General features: G+C 38.4%; 1 protein-coding gene across 1 annotated transcript in view; it reads right to left on the bottom strand.

The window, feature by feature from the left end:
• Positions 1–4,805: 4,805 nt before the first annotated feature.
• The window catches only part of BPTF (bromodomain PHD finger transcription factor), a 128,628-nt gene continuing 116,556 nt past the window's right edge, over positions 4,806–16,877 (bottom strand). The window contains exons 28-32 of the mRNA XM_056866895.1: positions 12,360–12,533; positions 11,409–11,601; positions 8,947–9,031; positions 7,136–7,322; positions 4,806–5,606 (exon numbers count right to left, since the gene is read on the bottom strand). Coding sequence (XP_056722873.1) covers positions 5,570–5,606; positions 7,136–7,322; positions 8,947–9,031; positions 11,409–11,601; positions 12,360–12,533 — 676 coding nt within the window. The 3' untranslated portion in view covers positions 4,806–5,569. The remainder of the gene's footprint in view (positions 5,607–7,135; positions 7,323–8,946; positions 9,032–11,408; positions 11,602–12,359; positions 12,534–16,877) is intronic.

The raw sequence follows: 16,877 nt of genomic DNA, 5'->3' as shown, positions 1-16,877 counted from the left end.
AAAACTGAGTTTCAACTCAAGTTACAGAGAGGAGAGCAAAGATAAGTAAGAGTAAAATGACAAGGAAATAAGACTGTTCGATGAGATGGAAAAGGAATGGAGTAATCCACTAGCATCCACTGACATTAGGTTTTGTAACCATCCAATTATGAGCACTGGCTAGAATTACCTAGGAAAAACTATAACTGTACACTGGCACAACACAATGAAAAATGTCTCTTTGCTAGATCTGTCATGATATTCTAACGGGTTAATGCATTTTCTAAGTGAAGGGATGAAGTCAGTTAAGATACTGTGGGGAAAATGACATTACAGTAAGATATCAGAGTTAAAAATTTTCCAACATAACTTGAATGAAGGCATTTTTGTCATGAGACTTCCTGGCAGTAGTCCAGATAAGTGGGAGGCGGATGGGTGGGGGAAGAGGGGAGTGTGCCGACTACTCTTCTCCACATTTATTCAGACTATTTTCTACAAGGTATATTTCTATATTCTATGCATGTGATGCCAGATTACCAGCCCCTATAAAGCTTCCATTATAAGCAGAAAGGGAAAATTGTATAATACAGTATTTGCAATTCATTCTCCAAATATTAATTTTGACAATGCCTCAATAAAGCAATAGCTGTCCATGCACCTCAGAAAACAAATTATCCAGAAATGAGTTTTAAAGTGTCAATTGCACTGCAGATTTTTGCAAACCAGTTCTATTACTTGATCCAGGCATTCTACCTACAAAGCATTTTCTTATGTATATTAAATTTGCTTCGCCTGTTTTGATTGAACTTTATTTTTCAGTTATGTGCATCTTCCAAGTAACTAAACTAGTAGCTGCAATAAACGTCTTTGTATTTACACAGCTGTCCTTTTGCTCCTTACACTCATGGAAGGACTATTTTACATCTCATGCTTCAAGTACTGCACACGAGAAGCAAATCTAAATTCTAAAGTTGTACAACCAGCTGCTATAGATATTACCTATTAGAGTACCATGTGAACTCTTAGCACAAGTGTTTGCAAACACTAGCAGCTATTTTCTTCTTTTTGTGGTTCTTTGAACACTTTAAAAGCACAGTGCTTTTCTCAGACATTATCTTAGTAACTCTTAGAATGGCCCTGTAAGATGGATACATATTATTCCTCTATTGCAGATTATATTCACGTGTACACAGCTGATAGTGGGATGGATCTTGTGGATCCACTCTGCTAATAGAGATGTGCCTTCCTCCAATGCAAAGCTCTTTCTCTGGGCACAAAAAAGCTCTTTCTTCCACTAATGGAACAGCCTCTTACATAGGGGCATATGACTCTGTGTAAGGGATCCAACCCAAAGGCTTGTCTAAAGTCACCCAGGGACTTCAACAATGGGATGAGATCTGAACTGGAGATCTCCTAGTTCACAGCTCAGTCTTCTTTGCTACTACACTCCTAGTTCACAGCGGGTTGAGATCTGAACTGGAGATCTCCTAGTTCACAGCTCAGTCTTCTTTGCTACTACACTCCTAGTTCACAGCTCAGTCTTCTTTGCTACTACACTGGCTGTCAGCGTAATACTCTGGAAAGCTTACTGAACTGTACAAGATTTCTCTTTCAGTAAATATACAGGGATATGCAGATTTTCTTAGTTTTAGGCACATAGATCAGGACCAAAATCGTAGAAGGCTGGCAAAAGCAGTCTTTCCTTCCCCTTGGAAGGAGGCTTTTTAAAAAACTGTGCACTATTATTTGGTAAAGGGGCCACTTCTTTTTCTTTATTGTCAATTCTGCATTTCTCAAATTCTGATTGTAATTTTTAAAATGCAATGCCTGTATTCTTGGTTCGAATCGCAGGTTTCAGAAATCTATGAAACAAGCAAAAACAATAGGCTTGTACCTCTTCAGCTTTTTAAAATACTTGCCTCAAATGTTGTAAATTGTGGCATACATTTCCTCTCCCTTTGCTGCCAAATTTCCTGTATGACTCAGAAAGGTACCTTCTCTATATAGCAACCTCTGTAATCTTTTGTAGATTAGTATGCCACTTTTAATTGTTAACCATTTTGCAGCCTACAGACAGATTCAGTTCTCCTAGTGAAGGTAGTAACAGTAAATTTCCTTCATAGGTTTGACTTACCATTGCTGACCCTGTATTATCACATTATAAATATTTCAGACACTGTTAAATTTCACTTCCGAGTCCATTTTCTTTCTTTTTAGAGGGAAAACCCTGGTTACATTTGCAGTTATCCCCACCCTTCTATGAGTGGATAGAAGTAGAGGATGACATTGGTAAGACTGGTTCTGTTCATAACTATTGGGTCATTGGATTGTTAAATAGTTGCTTATTTAACTGCCCAGAGTATCTTAGACTAGCCCCTCACTGGCAAATTGGTTTGCTTTTGTTGTCACAAATCTACTATGAGATCCTGCACACACAAAATTAAGGAAAGTAGTGAATATACCTTCGAACATTTGCAACACAGTAACATTTTAATAAATCCACAAAATGCTATTAAAATTCTGGGAAACACTCCTGTTTTAATTGATCCTCTCTCTACACATGCCAATCACTCAGAAGAGAACCACACTGGTTTTGAATTAAAGTTCAAATGAAATAAAATTTAGAGTGGCTGTTTATGTGAAATCAAAAGTAAGCAGTTAACTGAAACTAGCAACTCATAACAAATTTGCTACCAACAATAAGAGTTTTTTTAAATTGTTGTGATCTTACAATATATTTCTATTCCTAAATTGAGATTCAGATGACTGCTTCTACACATGGAACAATTTCTTCCCATCTCATCTTTCTTGCTGCAGCCTCTCTGCCCACACAAAAGAGGGTTGGGTTAGGGAACCACTGGGAACAGTATGGGATGTGGTATGGGAGCCTGTAATCATCTATGGAAATTGCATATTCCCCCTTACATGAGTTGAGATGCCTTCTACTTGGGCAAGGGATGTATGTGTTGGATCCAACCCATGGATCAGGTTCACAGGGTTTTTACCTCAGAGGACCACTTATAAAATTTCACTCTATGTTGCATATCCTTCATAGTGATATAAGCATGCTGCAGCTGTTCAAGAAGATATCATTCCAAGCTGAGCATTAATTAATAAGCCCTAATCCAAACAAGCATTTGGAAACTTTAGAACTTTAGTAGGCATGGAACAGCAAATCCTTCTATCTGACTGAGGAGCTGTGATTAAGAAGTAACCTTGGTGGGTTCATGAGACTTTATATTCACATTAAAACATGATTAAGTGAACATTTTGAGAGTTTGTAATAATGAACGGAGGTGTTCTGAGGGGGGGGGTAGAGAAAGCAAATATTCTGCACATTGTTTGATTTAGAAAACCAAGGAAAGTATCATTTTCTTTATTCCTTTTACAGCAGTGGCATTTAAAATGTACACACATTACACTGGCTCATAAATAAAACTTTTCAAAAAACTAAAAATTACCATAGTTGATACAGCTAAGTCTTTATATATTACAAAGTAGTAGGAAAAATGATGAGGCTTGGTAAAAAGTGTATGAAAGTAGCATTTTCTTCATTTCATAATTATGTATATGAAAAATCCCCAAGAACCTTTGCACAGTATGGCAATGCCTAGTGCTACACAGATTATTCTAAACAACTACTGTTTCTTTAGTAACTCCACCAAATCTGATGTCCAACATTACTTTATTTGTCTAAGATGAAATGTCCTATTATGTACAAAAGTTATTCTTCAGTCTGTCACAATTTGTTAAAAACAGTCTATGGGTAGGAAATGTCTTGTCTCAATGTGGTTTTTTCAATGTCAGCCATATGTACGAATATTACAGAAATACTGAGAAGACAGTATTTGTAGGATTAAAATTGAAAAAATTCCTTCTTTTATACACGTAATGCATACAATATGTAGCATCTTTTTGTAAAAAGTCCTAAGACAACATATTCTAAAACACAGTACTCTTTCCCCCCCTCTAGTTTCTAAGAAGCATAAATGGATGCTCTTTTCACAATGGACAATTAACTTCCTTTTGATTTCACATTGGTTAAATTACAGCAGCTATGTACAAAAACATAGGTTTTCTTAGGCCAAATTAACCCAAAATAATCTGTACACCTGAGCCGGTACTTATAAGAAAATTGTGGTCAATAGCAGTGTTTAACACAGTAACAGAAAAGGTTCTTGCATAGCAGGGTGAGGTTAAACCCAAGGAAAGCTTATCTATAGTCAGATAAATTCCAGATCACTGAAGGACAAAATTTTGAATTAGTGCAAAATCTAGTCGAAATTGATACAGAGCTACAGAAACTAACTGCTGCTAGATTATGATGTACCCAGTTATTGTCATCAGCAGTGCAAACAACTGGTCAGCGAGCAGTAAAAAAACAACCCACACACCCTAATCAACCCCAGCTTCCCTTATTGATTTATTTTTATACATCTTTCCCAGTACAGAGGACACAAAATGAAACACATTGCTTCTTTATTCTTCATTTATCAATGGGCAATTAAAGTTCTTGTACAATTTCCTTTATCATCAATGCAAACGTTGTGGCATCATTATAGACTTTTTAGTTCATTAAAAATAAGTAAAATCACACCTGCAGCTTTTCTGTACTTCCCCACTTCCCCTTCCTTCCCATCTCTGGATACTTACACTTCAGAACAAGTCGCCAAAATCTCACAAACACGTCAGCGAACATTCAAAAGACACCTACATGTGTGGAGAGACCAATGATCTCCATTTATTTTGTTTTAATATACATCCATATTTTGAATTTTTAATACAAAAGAAAAAAATTAGAATCTGACGAATGTTTACAAACAAGATACCTTCAAATAGATTTTACTCATATCTGTCTGGTGCAGAGTAAATGACAACTTGTACTGTTATATTCAAGGCAAAAATGTCTGCAGTCCACGACCACTTCAGCCCAACTTTTATGCAAGCTTAATTGTTTTCATCTACCATGAATGATAAACTCATTGTTGATTCCCAGTTTGTTTGTGCACATGTGTACATAGCAGCTCCTTTCATAGAAAGAAAAGACATCTAGAGGTCATCTTGTACTTTTACCTACAGGAATCATGGTAAGATACAGAATGGGTTACATATAACCGGGGCTAGGGGGGTTTATAAGAAAAAAATTAGCTGACAAATGAGGGCAGCAATAAAAAAGCGTCCTTTTGCAATAATAAATAAATACAGTCAAAAGTTCCCTGTGTGGACTTTAAACCAGCTTCTTCACTGAAGAACGGACGTGACATTTCCATGGAGTTAGAACTTGACCCCATTATACTGTATCTTCTATTTCTTGCTTCTTTTCCCTCTTGTCCTTCAACAAAATGTTCTCTTGTGTCTGCTACAACAGCATAATTTGATCTTGACAAGAACACGATGTTGCTGATTTTCATTCTTTTGTCCTTTGGACAAAAATCAGCCAAGAATATAACCTGATGTGACTGATAAAAATGCAGTTTACATCAAGATGTTGTCAGGACAACCTGACTAATAACCTCTGGCTTCCCAAGTAAAAAAAAAAAATGCAGACAACCAGATTCTTGCTGTTTGTGTTAGGGAAACACGTGAAACTTTAAGAAGCTGTAGACTGCAGTTTGTTGTTATGAGACCTGCAGAATGCAGAAAAAGGGAACAATTTAGCACCCTTCATGTAAGAGACCTCTTCTGCTTTAAGCAGATGCCAAGGGCCAGCCACTCAGCTGAGAAGGTAACCATGTTGTTGTTGAGGTTCATCTTTTGTAGACAGATACGGAAAGAACCTCTGACCTTTTGCTACAGAAACATCTTTGATTTTGTACAAAAAACCATGATGCTCAACTGGAATATCCTCAAACCCAGAAATGTCACATAATATCACTGAGAAAGAGGAGCGTATAATATGTGGCTAATTTACACTGCTTTGGGAAGGGTATGAATAAATGCATACTTATTGGTAAGAATGCAAATTTAAAACACCAATTTTTGTTAGAATTTAGCAAATTCTCTTTTGTAAGTTAATGGCTTTTATTATAGTAAGGAAATAATTGATTTTACATTGTTTCCATGAGTATCACTGAACTTCAACAGATACAATATTCATCTTTTTTCTAACACAGCTACTAGCAAAACGAGTGCCTCCACAAGCATACTTTACAGATCAACAGCAAATGTGGCTTAAAAAAAAAAAGTGAATGACATCGTGAATGACATTGTACAATGAAAAAGTAAGCAAAACATCCAGTTCTGATTCCAGTTAGAAAGGTCACACTAAAGTTATCACAATCTGCAAAAAAAGAACATGTCTGGTTTAAATGAAGCAGCAATGGAAGCTAGTGCCCAAACACAAAGAAAAGTTGGTAATAAAATAAAGGATGAAAAAGAATGACTGACATTCTGAAGAAGTGTTGCCTCGACTGCTGCTTTCCCTTGCAATATCATTCCCTCTACTGGAAAACTACCCTGAAGGTAATACAAACACATCTTCAAAAAGACTACAGCTACTATTCTGAGCAGCAGCTGCAGATGTGATATGCTGGTATCTCCTCCAAGGCTTTGTGAAACTCCTCTTTGGAGCCTGCAGGACCTTTCTAGGGAGGAGCCAGAACTGTCAGACAGAAACATCATTAGGAGCCCCTTGTGTGAAACCCCCAAAGGGGGAAGGAGTGACTCTAGTTGCTCAGGAACTGAAGTGGAATTTTTTCACCAAGATGAACCCAAGGATACTATTGAGAAAAATGGAACAGACTAAACTTGCACTGATTACAAGGGGATAACCTTTAGCAAGCACTTAACTCTCAACTGGAATCCACGGAACTTAAAAGTATTAAAGTTTAGCTCTTGCTCTGTCCCTCTTATCATTTCAGATGCATCATCCCTATAATGTGCAAAACTGGACCAGGTTGCCTATTTCCAGTATTCAGTTTCCTTGAAAATTAAAATCCTGTCTCACTATACTACAAAGAATTGAACAAAAGATTCTTCACAATGATGCCTTTAATAAATTCAGACAGCCAGAAATTAAATCATGTCCTATTTAGTTCCTTTACAGATCTAGCTTAGTGCCAAAGGATCTGAGAGAAAACAGACTTTAAAACTAGGAACTTAAAACACATGTCATGCCATATACCACAAAAATGTGTTAGGGATAAAGGTAGCTTACCTGCTTGATTTGAATCCTTTTAGTTTCTGTACAAAGAAGGATTCAAGAACCTCTGCACACTGATAAAAAGGAGAGTCACTTGGATTGTAGTAACGACAGTTATCAAAAATTTTGGTCATGTCAGCCACGAATTCTGTCACTTTTTTGTAGTAACGGTTTAGTATTCTTTCCTCCATGGTGGAGAGGTCTTCAAAATAAGGAAATGTTAATAAAAAACAAGATGTCAGTAACCTATACAATTATCCTCATACCCTAAAAACATGCAGGAACAGAAAGACACACCTACTTGACTAAAATTTTATTAACATTTGCTTTAGGGTGTTATGTCATGTGGAAGGGTGCGAAGCCCAATAAAATAAGAGTGGTAGGATCATTTAGCAAATACTTTTGCTCATTCATTCATTTATTAAAATATTTATATCCTGCCTTTCCTCATGGCTGAAGGCAGTTTACAAATCACAATGTAAAGAATACAGAATGAAATAAAACCCTTAACTGCCCCCTTCCTCTTTGCAACTGATAAGAACAATTTTGAACATTCAGTGTGTGGGTGTGCGTCTTATCAGGGTGTAATGATTCGTTTATGGAGAATTTAATGAGCTCTCTTGCATTCCTATTAAAGACTACTTGAATCTGACATCCTTATAATCCTGCCTTTGTTTTCCTTTCTTAAATTACTCTAAGCAAAGAGGACATATAAATATACTTAATTTGTAGCTCGTTTGGCTTATACGGTTTGCTTGTTATTTCATTTCAGAACACTGTCAAGATATGTCAATTAGTTGCCACTGACATGCACAGCCAGCCACACATAGAACTAACTGTGACAAAGGATCCAGTTTTGTAACCAGCATAGTGAGCACAAAGAATGGAAAGCAAAAAGCAGATAAAAGCAGGGGACAGGGGACGGACAGAGAGAGAAACCATTCAAAACCTTGCTTCTTAATCATTCAGAGGGAACAGATCTGTTTTTCAAACCTATACAGTCTTCCCCAACATTCACTTTACACTCCCATTCTACTCCTTAGCAAACAAAGCCTTCCCTGAGGGCTGCTGCATGAATGTATTTCTATTTTAAACATAAATGCATGTATAAAATTTCTATAAAAATATACTCAAAGCAACCTTCAGAGTGAAAACTACTAAAATCAATGTATCTATATGAAATAAGCAACAACACTGCTTCTAAAAACACGGCACTAATAAAACCAGATACTACTTTCTGAAACTAAGACATTTTCCACCTAGCACAATGGACCCAAGGATGACATCTGGCAAACTTCTCTACAAAGGCTGTTTCACAATGTAATGACTATGGCAGATTGGCACCCTCACAGGTTTGTTAACATACAACATTTCCCCACATGAATACAGCTGTCACCAGGGCAACCAACTGGGTGCTGTGTAAAACGATATGTTGGAATAGATGGACCAGAGGTCTGATCCAGCAGGCTCTGCTTATGTTTACTTGTGAAGTGGGAAGCTGATGCTACATAAAATTTATCAGATTTTGAAACTAGAGAACTCCCATCATAAAAATGTACAGATCTCTTTCTCTCAATAAACATACAAAAAAGTCAGCTATTCCATTATGTAATTAAGATTCTTCTAAGCTAAAGCTCTGTGAGTTTGTTATTAATTTGAAAGTAACAATAGACAACAACTTATGTAGCATCTTCAACTAAGCATTTTACAAAAATAATTTTTAAGAGACAGATCCCATTTGCAGTCTTGTAATCTAACTATCAGACAAGTAACTAAGGGGACTGAAGGAGAAACAAGTAAACCCAGATGACCAAGAACACACTCACCCATCGGTTCTTTGATGACGCCGTAATAATCTGGAGCATCATTGGGATCTACTGGTTCTAGAAATGGCCACGCCATCTTGTGAGCCTGTTTTGGAAAAGGTGGCAAAATGCATTATTTCACCCACTGAATCAACCCCTTTTACTCTAAGCCTAAAATATGTGAGCTGCCATCATACCAGGATGGGGCAGAAATGTAAAGGCCTGAAAAATTATTTTTTCCTGAAGGCTTTTTTCAAGTTTTCCAATGGTAAAACTGAAAGTTTGGTAGAGTGCTGAACAAAACTCTTATGGACTTTTTCTTCTTTTTGGAATGAATGAAATGCTTTTTAATACAATGCTACACGTAACCAGAATGTGTAGTATGAAGATTTTCACGTAAGACAATTTACAGCATTAGATAATGCAAATTCTTGTACTCTTCAGAGGTTGCAGTGCTAGTCACAGTAAAATGAAAGTCCAGAGACACCTAAAGGACTAACAATATTTATTCCAGCAGAAACATTTTAAGCTAAATGACTTATCTTTGTTAACATGTCCCCACTCCTACCCTTATCTTGCTTGTAACTTCAAGTATAGATGACGGCTATGGATGTACACTTCATGCATCCTCTGGCTTGGCTGGAATAAATGTTTAAGTTAGTCTTTCAAGGTGCCACTGGACTTGTCTTTCATTTTCCTGTGTAGACATATACAAGGTATTTTCAAGCATATATTGTTTAAATATTATTAATGTTGTCCACAATTAATATGCAGTATGACAATACACTACTGAAAAATTAAGTGTTTTCAATGTTATAAAGTTTAACTTACTATCCAAATATGCTGTGCTGCCAGCCCCAAGATGGATGTATGGGACTCTTTTCACCCAAACATACTTACTTTACTATAAGATGTGTGTTCTCTATGTTCAACTTTTATTGTTTCCTACTTCTCAATGGCAAAAAATTACGATACACGTGCCAAGGAAGCAGTTTGCATCTTCCTATCCCTAATACTGGATATATTTGCAAATATGCTTATACAGGGGGGGGAAAGGCAGTTATACTTTTAAATTTCATAAATGTGCCAAACAGTACAATTTTATACACTTAGTTATAAATGATGCCTTTTATGTTGTTAAAGCAGTAAAATCAATTCAGCCTTGATAAGGAAATAGGTATTGCATGTATTTCCATGGTTTCAAACGTTCTGGACAGCTTTGTGAAGCAGTCTGCTCTGCTTTTAGAGGGAGGTTGTAAGTCGGGGCACCGCCCACTGAGCTCTTTCCCTCTTCCTACGTCTTGCCAATGATGCGCTCCCCTACCTGAGCCAGCCTCAGAAAGGGCAGAGGCCCTGGAGACACCTTTCTCCTATCTCAGACTGCCCAGGACACCTGCCTACTGGTCTCTCTCAGGGTCAGGCTTCAGTCCACTCTCCTCCCCGGTATGGCTTGTTCTGCTGCCTTTTATCCCTCTCTCCCCCTTTAATCCTAGCCCTCACCCCTTTCTCCCAGGTGCTTTCCTTTCCCCCTGTGCCTCTGTTAACCAATGGTTGTCACAGCCTGGGTCTGGCTCTCCCGGTCCTCCCAGGGCTCCTCAAGAGCTGTCTTCCCCAGCTCTGCTGGCATTCCCTCGCTCCCTCCACCTGGGATCTTGCCTCCCAGGTGTAGGCATTCAGCAGCTTCTCCTCCTTGCCTGGCAGCCAGTCCTTTTGCAGGGCTGCTGGCCTTGGGGAGGAGGGTTCTGCTGCTGCACCTTCCACTGAGTTGGCGAAGGGGCAGGGCCAGTACCCCCCTGAACTGTGGGTGCTGTGGGCAACGGCTCTTGCCCCCCCAGTAGGTAAGTGGGGCTGGGATTTTCTGGTTAGGGCTGGCAGAGGAAGCCAGAAAGGCCTCTGTGCTTAGGCCATTGGCTTTGACGGCCGGGACGGACTCTGACATTGCAGCAGAGACCGTGGCGTCTGAGTCCATTCCTGGACAGAGGTATTTGTACACCTCTCTCAGGCATGCTTTTCACCTTCGCAGACTAATTAGATCCTATCACAGTAACACAGTAAGAGTATGCGGCTGTCCTCAACGAGAGCCAGGGCCTTTTTGGCCCTGGCACCGGCCTGGTGGAATGCTCTGTCTGATGACATCAGGGCCCTGCAGGACCTTAAAGAGTTCCACAGCTCTGCAAGACAGAGCTTTTCTGCCAGGCCTACAGTTGAGGACAGCTGTAGATATCATTCTCTGCTGGCCTCCCTATCCCCCCCTGTTCTATGTTATTCTCATTATTGGGGGGGGGGGGCAACCTGCTGCTTATTCCGGGCACAACAGGTAAAATTAAGTGCCATCTGGAGTTTTTAAGCATTTTTAATTGGGGTTTATTGTTTAATTTTAGAATTATTACTTTTATTGTTAATGTTTGATATGTTGATGATGTTCCACACCCTGATCCTGGTAACCATCTAGTACAAGCCCATTTAAATGTGCTTATTCTTACTTGTAATGAACGTAGGACTCTCTTCAGCCCCTCATAATCTTTATCCGTCAAGGGACTGAGTACGGTCATAGCATCTTCAGTTGACTGACACTGTGGACAGACATACTCATCAATGAGATCTGCCTCACTTTGCAAAATACCAACGCAGCGCCCATGATACCAGTTCTGACATCGGTCACAGCCAATGTAAAATCTGTAAGATTCCAAAGACAGCTATTTAACATCCTTTCTTCTTTATGAAAGTCTTTCATTTGGTTTAAAGAACAACTATATTACATTTAAACAGGTTACTTAAATTTTACACATGCTCACTAAGCTATCCGTGTATTAACAAAAATTAAACAGTATTCACTGTGAAGTAAAACTGCCAGTATCACCATTCTCAAAGACAATTAATTTCAAGCAAATAAAATATCTTCAGCCATAAGCAATTCTGAAGCTAAAAGGAACAAAACAGAGTTTTAAAAAATCAAACATTTTGCAATTAGAATTATCACAGGTTTCTTTTCTACTCTGTTTAACTGTTTTTCATATGTCTGCAGAAATTTGGAATAAAGATCCCTGCAATATTTTATGAAAGTACACATAACAGACTTCTCAGTACTACCCAGATATCTTTTATTATAAGTACTTCTCTAGTCTAAATCAAACACAACATAGAATGCAATAAATTAGGAGCTCCAGCTATGATGGTATTTTGTCAGAACCTTGTTGCAACAGGTCAGTGAATTAGCCTACTTTAAATATCACAATGTTTTATTAACAATAAAGCCTCCTTTACTGTGTGTATTAAACATACATGATTCAGAGTAATATTTCAGAGATTACTTTCTTTTAAAAAGTCACATCACTAGATACAACATGTGGAACAATTATTTTTTTTGTTTAAGAAACAAACTCAGAGCAGTTTGCTACCTAAATATTCAATAAGAGGTTCTTGTCAGAACTCACTGTGACTCATCATAAGGTGTTCTGCAGATACAGTACAATTCCTCACTGCTGCCCTCTTGTGCCCGTTTACAATCATTACAGATGTACACATCCATTTTCTTAGCCTCCTTTTCTGTGATGCCAACACATTCTCCATGATACCAGTTAGTACAAAGATCACAGCCAATATAGAACCTAAAAGTATTCACAATGAAAATGACAATGTAATTGTCATTTCAAATGGCATGGCACTTACTAACCTGTTCTCTGAAATGTTCTGACTTAATTTCCCAACTTTGCTAAGCTTCTAAGGCTAATGTCTGATACTGATGTAGTGTACATAGTTCTCTGGTGCCTATTTTGTAGACAATTGGGTTTAAAAGGGGTCAATCAATATGCATTTGATTCTGAAAAATGCAAAATGTCTCCACAAAGACAAGGCCCCCAAAAAAAGGCCTACATTTTCAAAATTGTAGCTGACAAACCATTTGAACACAGTGGAACATTAAGATTTGAAAATGTAGCTCTCTGTTTTTAAAAACAAGCAAAGCGCACACACAACTAGAAGTTACAGGTACACTAAAAGGAGCATGCATACCAGCCATGTGTAAAATACATATTGGTATAACATGACATGAAGGAAAATGGGACAAGTAGATGTAAATTGTAAATTTCAGTTTGAAAACAATGGAATGTGACATCTTAAACTGAAAAATGTAAACTATTCCTTTCAGAATATCTATTCTGACAACACTATGTGACAGACCACAGTTTAAAAAAAACCTCAATTCCATCAATAACCTCACAAAACCATAAGCTTTCTGAGTTAGATCCTATGGATTATTTCTCCTGGCAAAGGACTAATTCATGGGAGACAATTCCCCTCTTCCACTGTGTTTCCAACACTGCACCCTGTGTTATTCCTTGGAGTCCCTTGAATGCCAGGGACAGCATTTTGAGGGCATGGGAGTTAAAACTGAAGGTGAGAAAGTTTGGTTTCACAAGCTCCAGTCCATGCATGGATCACAGGATCCACCTTTATGACTAGAAGAATTATGGTGAAGAAGAAATGACCCTAGCTGATGGAATATATCCTCAGGGTGACCTTCAGTTCACTGCCCTACTTTTGCATAGTATTTTAATTAACATTATTATTAATCTACCTGTAGAGCGGTTGAGGGCAGCAGGAAAAGAGGAAGACCCAACAAGAGATGGATTGACTCTATAAAGGAAGCCACAGCCCTCAATTTGCAAGATCTGAGCAAGGCTGTTAAAGATAGGATGTTTTGGAAGACATTGATTCATAGGGTCGCTATGAGTCAGAAGTGACTTGATGGCACTTAACACACACAGAGTGGTTGATTCTAACCCCAAACTCTGCCGCAGTGCCACACAATATCCATTCTCTTTGTAAAAACTTAGTTTTGTTAGGCATGGAACATAGGTCTTACTATGATTTCCATCAAGTACCACTAAACTCTTTGGAGTATTGCTGAATTCTTCTTCTGTTATAAGTTCTTCAAGAAGCTACAAGTTCTTCAAGATCTTCAGATTATCCCTTTTTTCCTGCTTGTCTTCCACAGAAGTCCCAGCCAACAATTACTGTCTAAACGCCTTTGCTACATGGAAGGCCTGATAACAGCAAACTGTAGTTTCTTCCTATGTTAATAAGCCCAGGGAATGAACCTTATCTCACACATTCTTTCTCCCTTCCCCCTCTCTTCATATTTAAATATGTGAAACACTTCTATGGTAACCTTCTATTATCATTATCACTTCTATTATAATTACTTCCAAACCACAAACTAAGGGGGTTACCGCACTTGTATTCCCAGCAATGTATTAAGAGTTTGAAAATGTTATAAAAAATACTGTTCGCACTTTCTGTGTATTCCCACCGATGTATTAAGAGTTTGAAAACGTTATAAAAAACACTGTTTGCACTTTGTTTGGCCCCTTTAGCTGTGAAGACGTCTTCCAACCATTCATAAGCGGTGGTATCCAAAAACCCTTTTAAAGCGGTGTTTTTATAACATTTTCAAACTCTTAATACATCGTGGGGAATACAAAGTGCGGTAACCCCCTACATCTTGTCTCCTGCCCTCCAAACCACGATTAAACTATGGTTTGGATGGCAAAGCCTAATTTGTCATGTTGCTTGAGCCAAGTCAGTAACTGATAATGGCAATACAGTTTGGCTCATGACTGATTTGCCTGTCTTACTTTCCATCAAGATTTTAAATACTAAGAACATCACTATGATTCCTACATGCTCGCCCTGCATGCCTTAGCCCTAGGCCATCTTAGAGTTTTACACGGAGACCACAGTTATATAGGATAACATTTCTAGAACGTAGTATGATTTATTAACACACTTCCATCTCATGAAAGTAAAAACATTATACCAACAAGACCCATTACTGTAACTAAATATATAGTGTTGGATCCAGCGCAAAATTTCTACTTGGGCTAGAGCTCTTAGGCAAGCAGAAACTCAAGAAAAGACCCCAACAGCTGTTTGCACTAAGTTAATCTTACTGCCCTGACTTGGATGGCCCAGGTTAGCCCAATCTCATCAATCTAGGAAGATAAGTAGGGTCAGCCCTAGTTATTATGTGGATGGGAGACGGTCAAGGGTTGCTACGCAGAGGCAGGCAAAAGCAAACGGCCTCTGTTCATCTGTTGCCTTGAAAACCAAGAGAGTCACCTTAAGTTGGCTGCAACTTGGCAGTTTTCACCACCAATCTGAGTGTATTCCCACTTACATTTTTGCTTGTGCAAGAGCTTGTGCAACCAATTTCCGGGTGATATACCATATTAGGGACATTGTAAATTTCACCATAAACTGTTGAACATACCATATTCAAAAGTGTTAAGCAGACTCAATCTATTTGGTTCATTCTGAACAGCTGTGAATATAGGCCAAATTGGTTTGCACTGGGTTTTCATAAAACTGCGTATGTAGCCAATTCAAATGAATCAGAGGCCATTAGCAACTTGGAGGGTAATGGGGGGTGAATTAGAAATACACTCTTAGTGAGCACAAAGCCCTAGATCCATGCTTTTTATTGTGCAATGTGTTGACATGGATGCAATATGCAATCTTCCAATGAGTTTTGGGTAACCTCATGTAAAAATCATGAGGATCCACGAGGATCAGTAGTTCCAATCCATGTTTTTGTGTTATTGCAGCACTGCAAAGCAGTGGATTCATGATTATTATTATTTTTAGTGCTGCCTATAGGCCAAGATATGAGCTATAATACAATGTCTGCTTTGTTTTAGTGTAAACATTCTATGAATCTCTGAGGATTTCTTTTAAAATTGTCTAGATCGAATTCCCCCCATGCAGTGATTGGGGGTAGATTAGAAGCCCACTCCTAGATGAGTTTCTAATTCACCCCCACCCCAAAAATGGCTGTATTTGAGGAAAGCTGAAACACAGCAAAGTTAGACATCTGAAGCATCTGTCTGGCAGGCATTCATTGTGAGAACAAGGATATGCAAAAAGTCAATGGTACTCTATAGTTAAGAAGGAATGCAGTGAGGTAACCTGTAAAACACCAACAAACAGACTTATGACTTATTGAACCAACTGTCGAAAAACTAGGTACCTGTTTGCAACTAGTGAACAGGACATGAAACAAAGAGGTAGGTGTTTACACAGTCTATACTAGATAGGGAGGAAACTGCTAGGTGTTGTACAAGATCTTGCACAAGTGGAACTGTGCTAAGTCTGTTTATATTTCCACTTGCACATCACTGGATCCAAGCCCCTGACCCATAATTTGAACATTATCTGATCTCCTTAGAAACTGTCCAAGAATACAGAACTGAAGAATAAATATCTTCTTATCTCTTACAAAAGGAGCCCCGTGGCGCAGAGTGGTAAGCTGCAGTACTGCAGTCCAAGCTCTGCTCACAACCTGAGTTCGATCCCGACGGAAGTTGGTTTCAGGTAGCCGGCTCAAGGTTGACTCAGCCTTCCATCCTTCCGAGGTCGGTAAAATGAGGACCCAGCTTGCTGGGGGTAAAGGGAAGATGACTGGGGAAGGCAGTGGCAAACCACCCAGTAAACAAAGTCTGCCTAGTAAACATTGGGATGTGACGTCACCCCATGGGTCAAGAATGACCCGGTGCTTGCACAGAGGACCTTTACCTTTTATTTCTTACAACACTGTATTTTAAAAAATAAATACAAAGTAATCAATCCATTCACTTGTAGACAAGTCTATTTAAAACAAATGAAAAATGTACAGGAGAAGAGTCTGGGGGATCATACGCAGTGTGTTTTTTCTTCCAAGAAGCGAAATTAATTTCAAATCTATTACTTAAGCTGCAGTTTTCCTTTACTGTATTTTGTAATAGAGAAAAGATAGACTGAATTACAGTGTTAAGCTCTAACTTCTGTACCTCAGTAAAATGATGTTTGCTCACTCTGCTAGAACACAGCTGTCATCATTTAATCTCTACATTTACTGAAGTCCATGAAAAAATACTGCTATAAGCCATGTTCTAAACGATGTTCAATATATTACT

The sequence above is a fragment of the Euleptes europaea genome, chromosome 1 (assembly GCF_029931775.1).
Source record: "Euleptes europaea isolate rEulEur1 chromosome 1, rEulEur1.hap1, whole genome shotgun sequence".
NCBI classification, from domain to species: Eukaryota; Metazoa; Chordata; class Lepidosauria; order Squamata; family Sphaerodactylidae; genus Euleptes; species Euleptes europaea.
The sequence above is the reverse complement of the archived record's forward strand: the minus strand, read 5'-3'. Positions and strand labels throughout refer to the sequence as shown.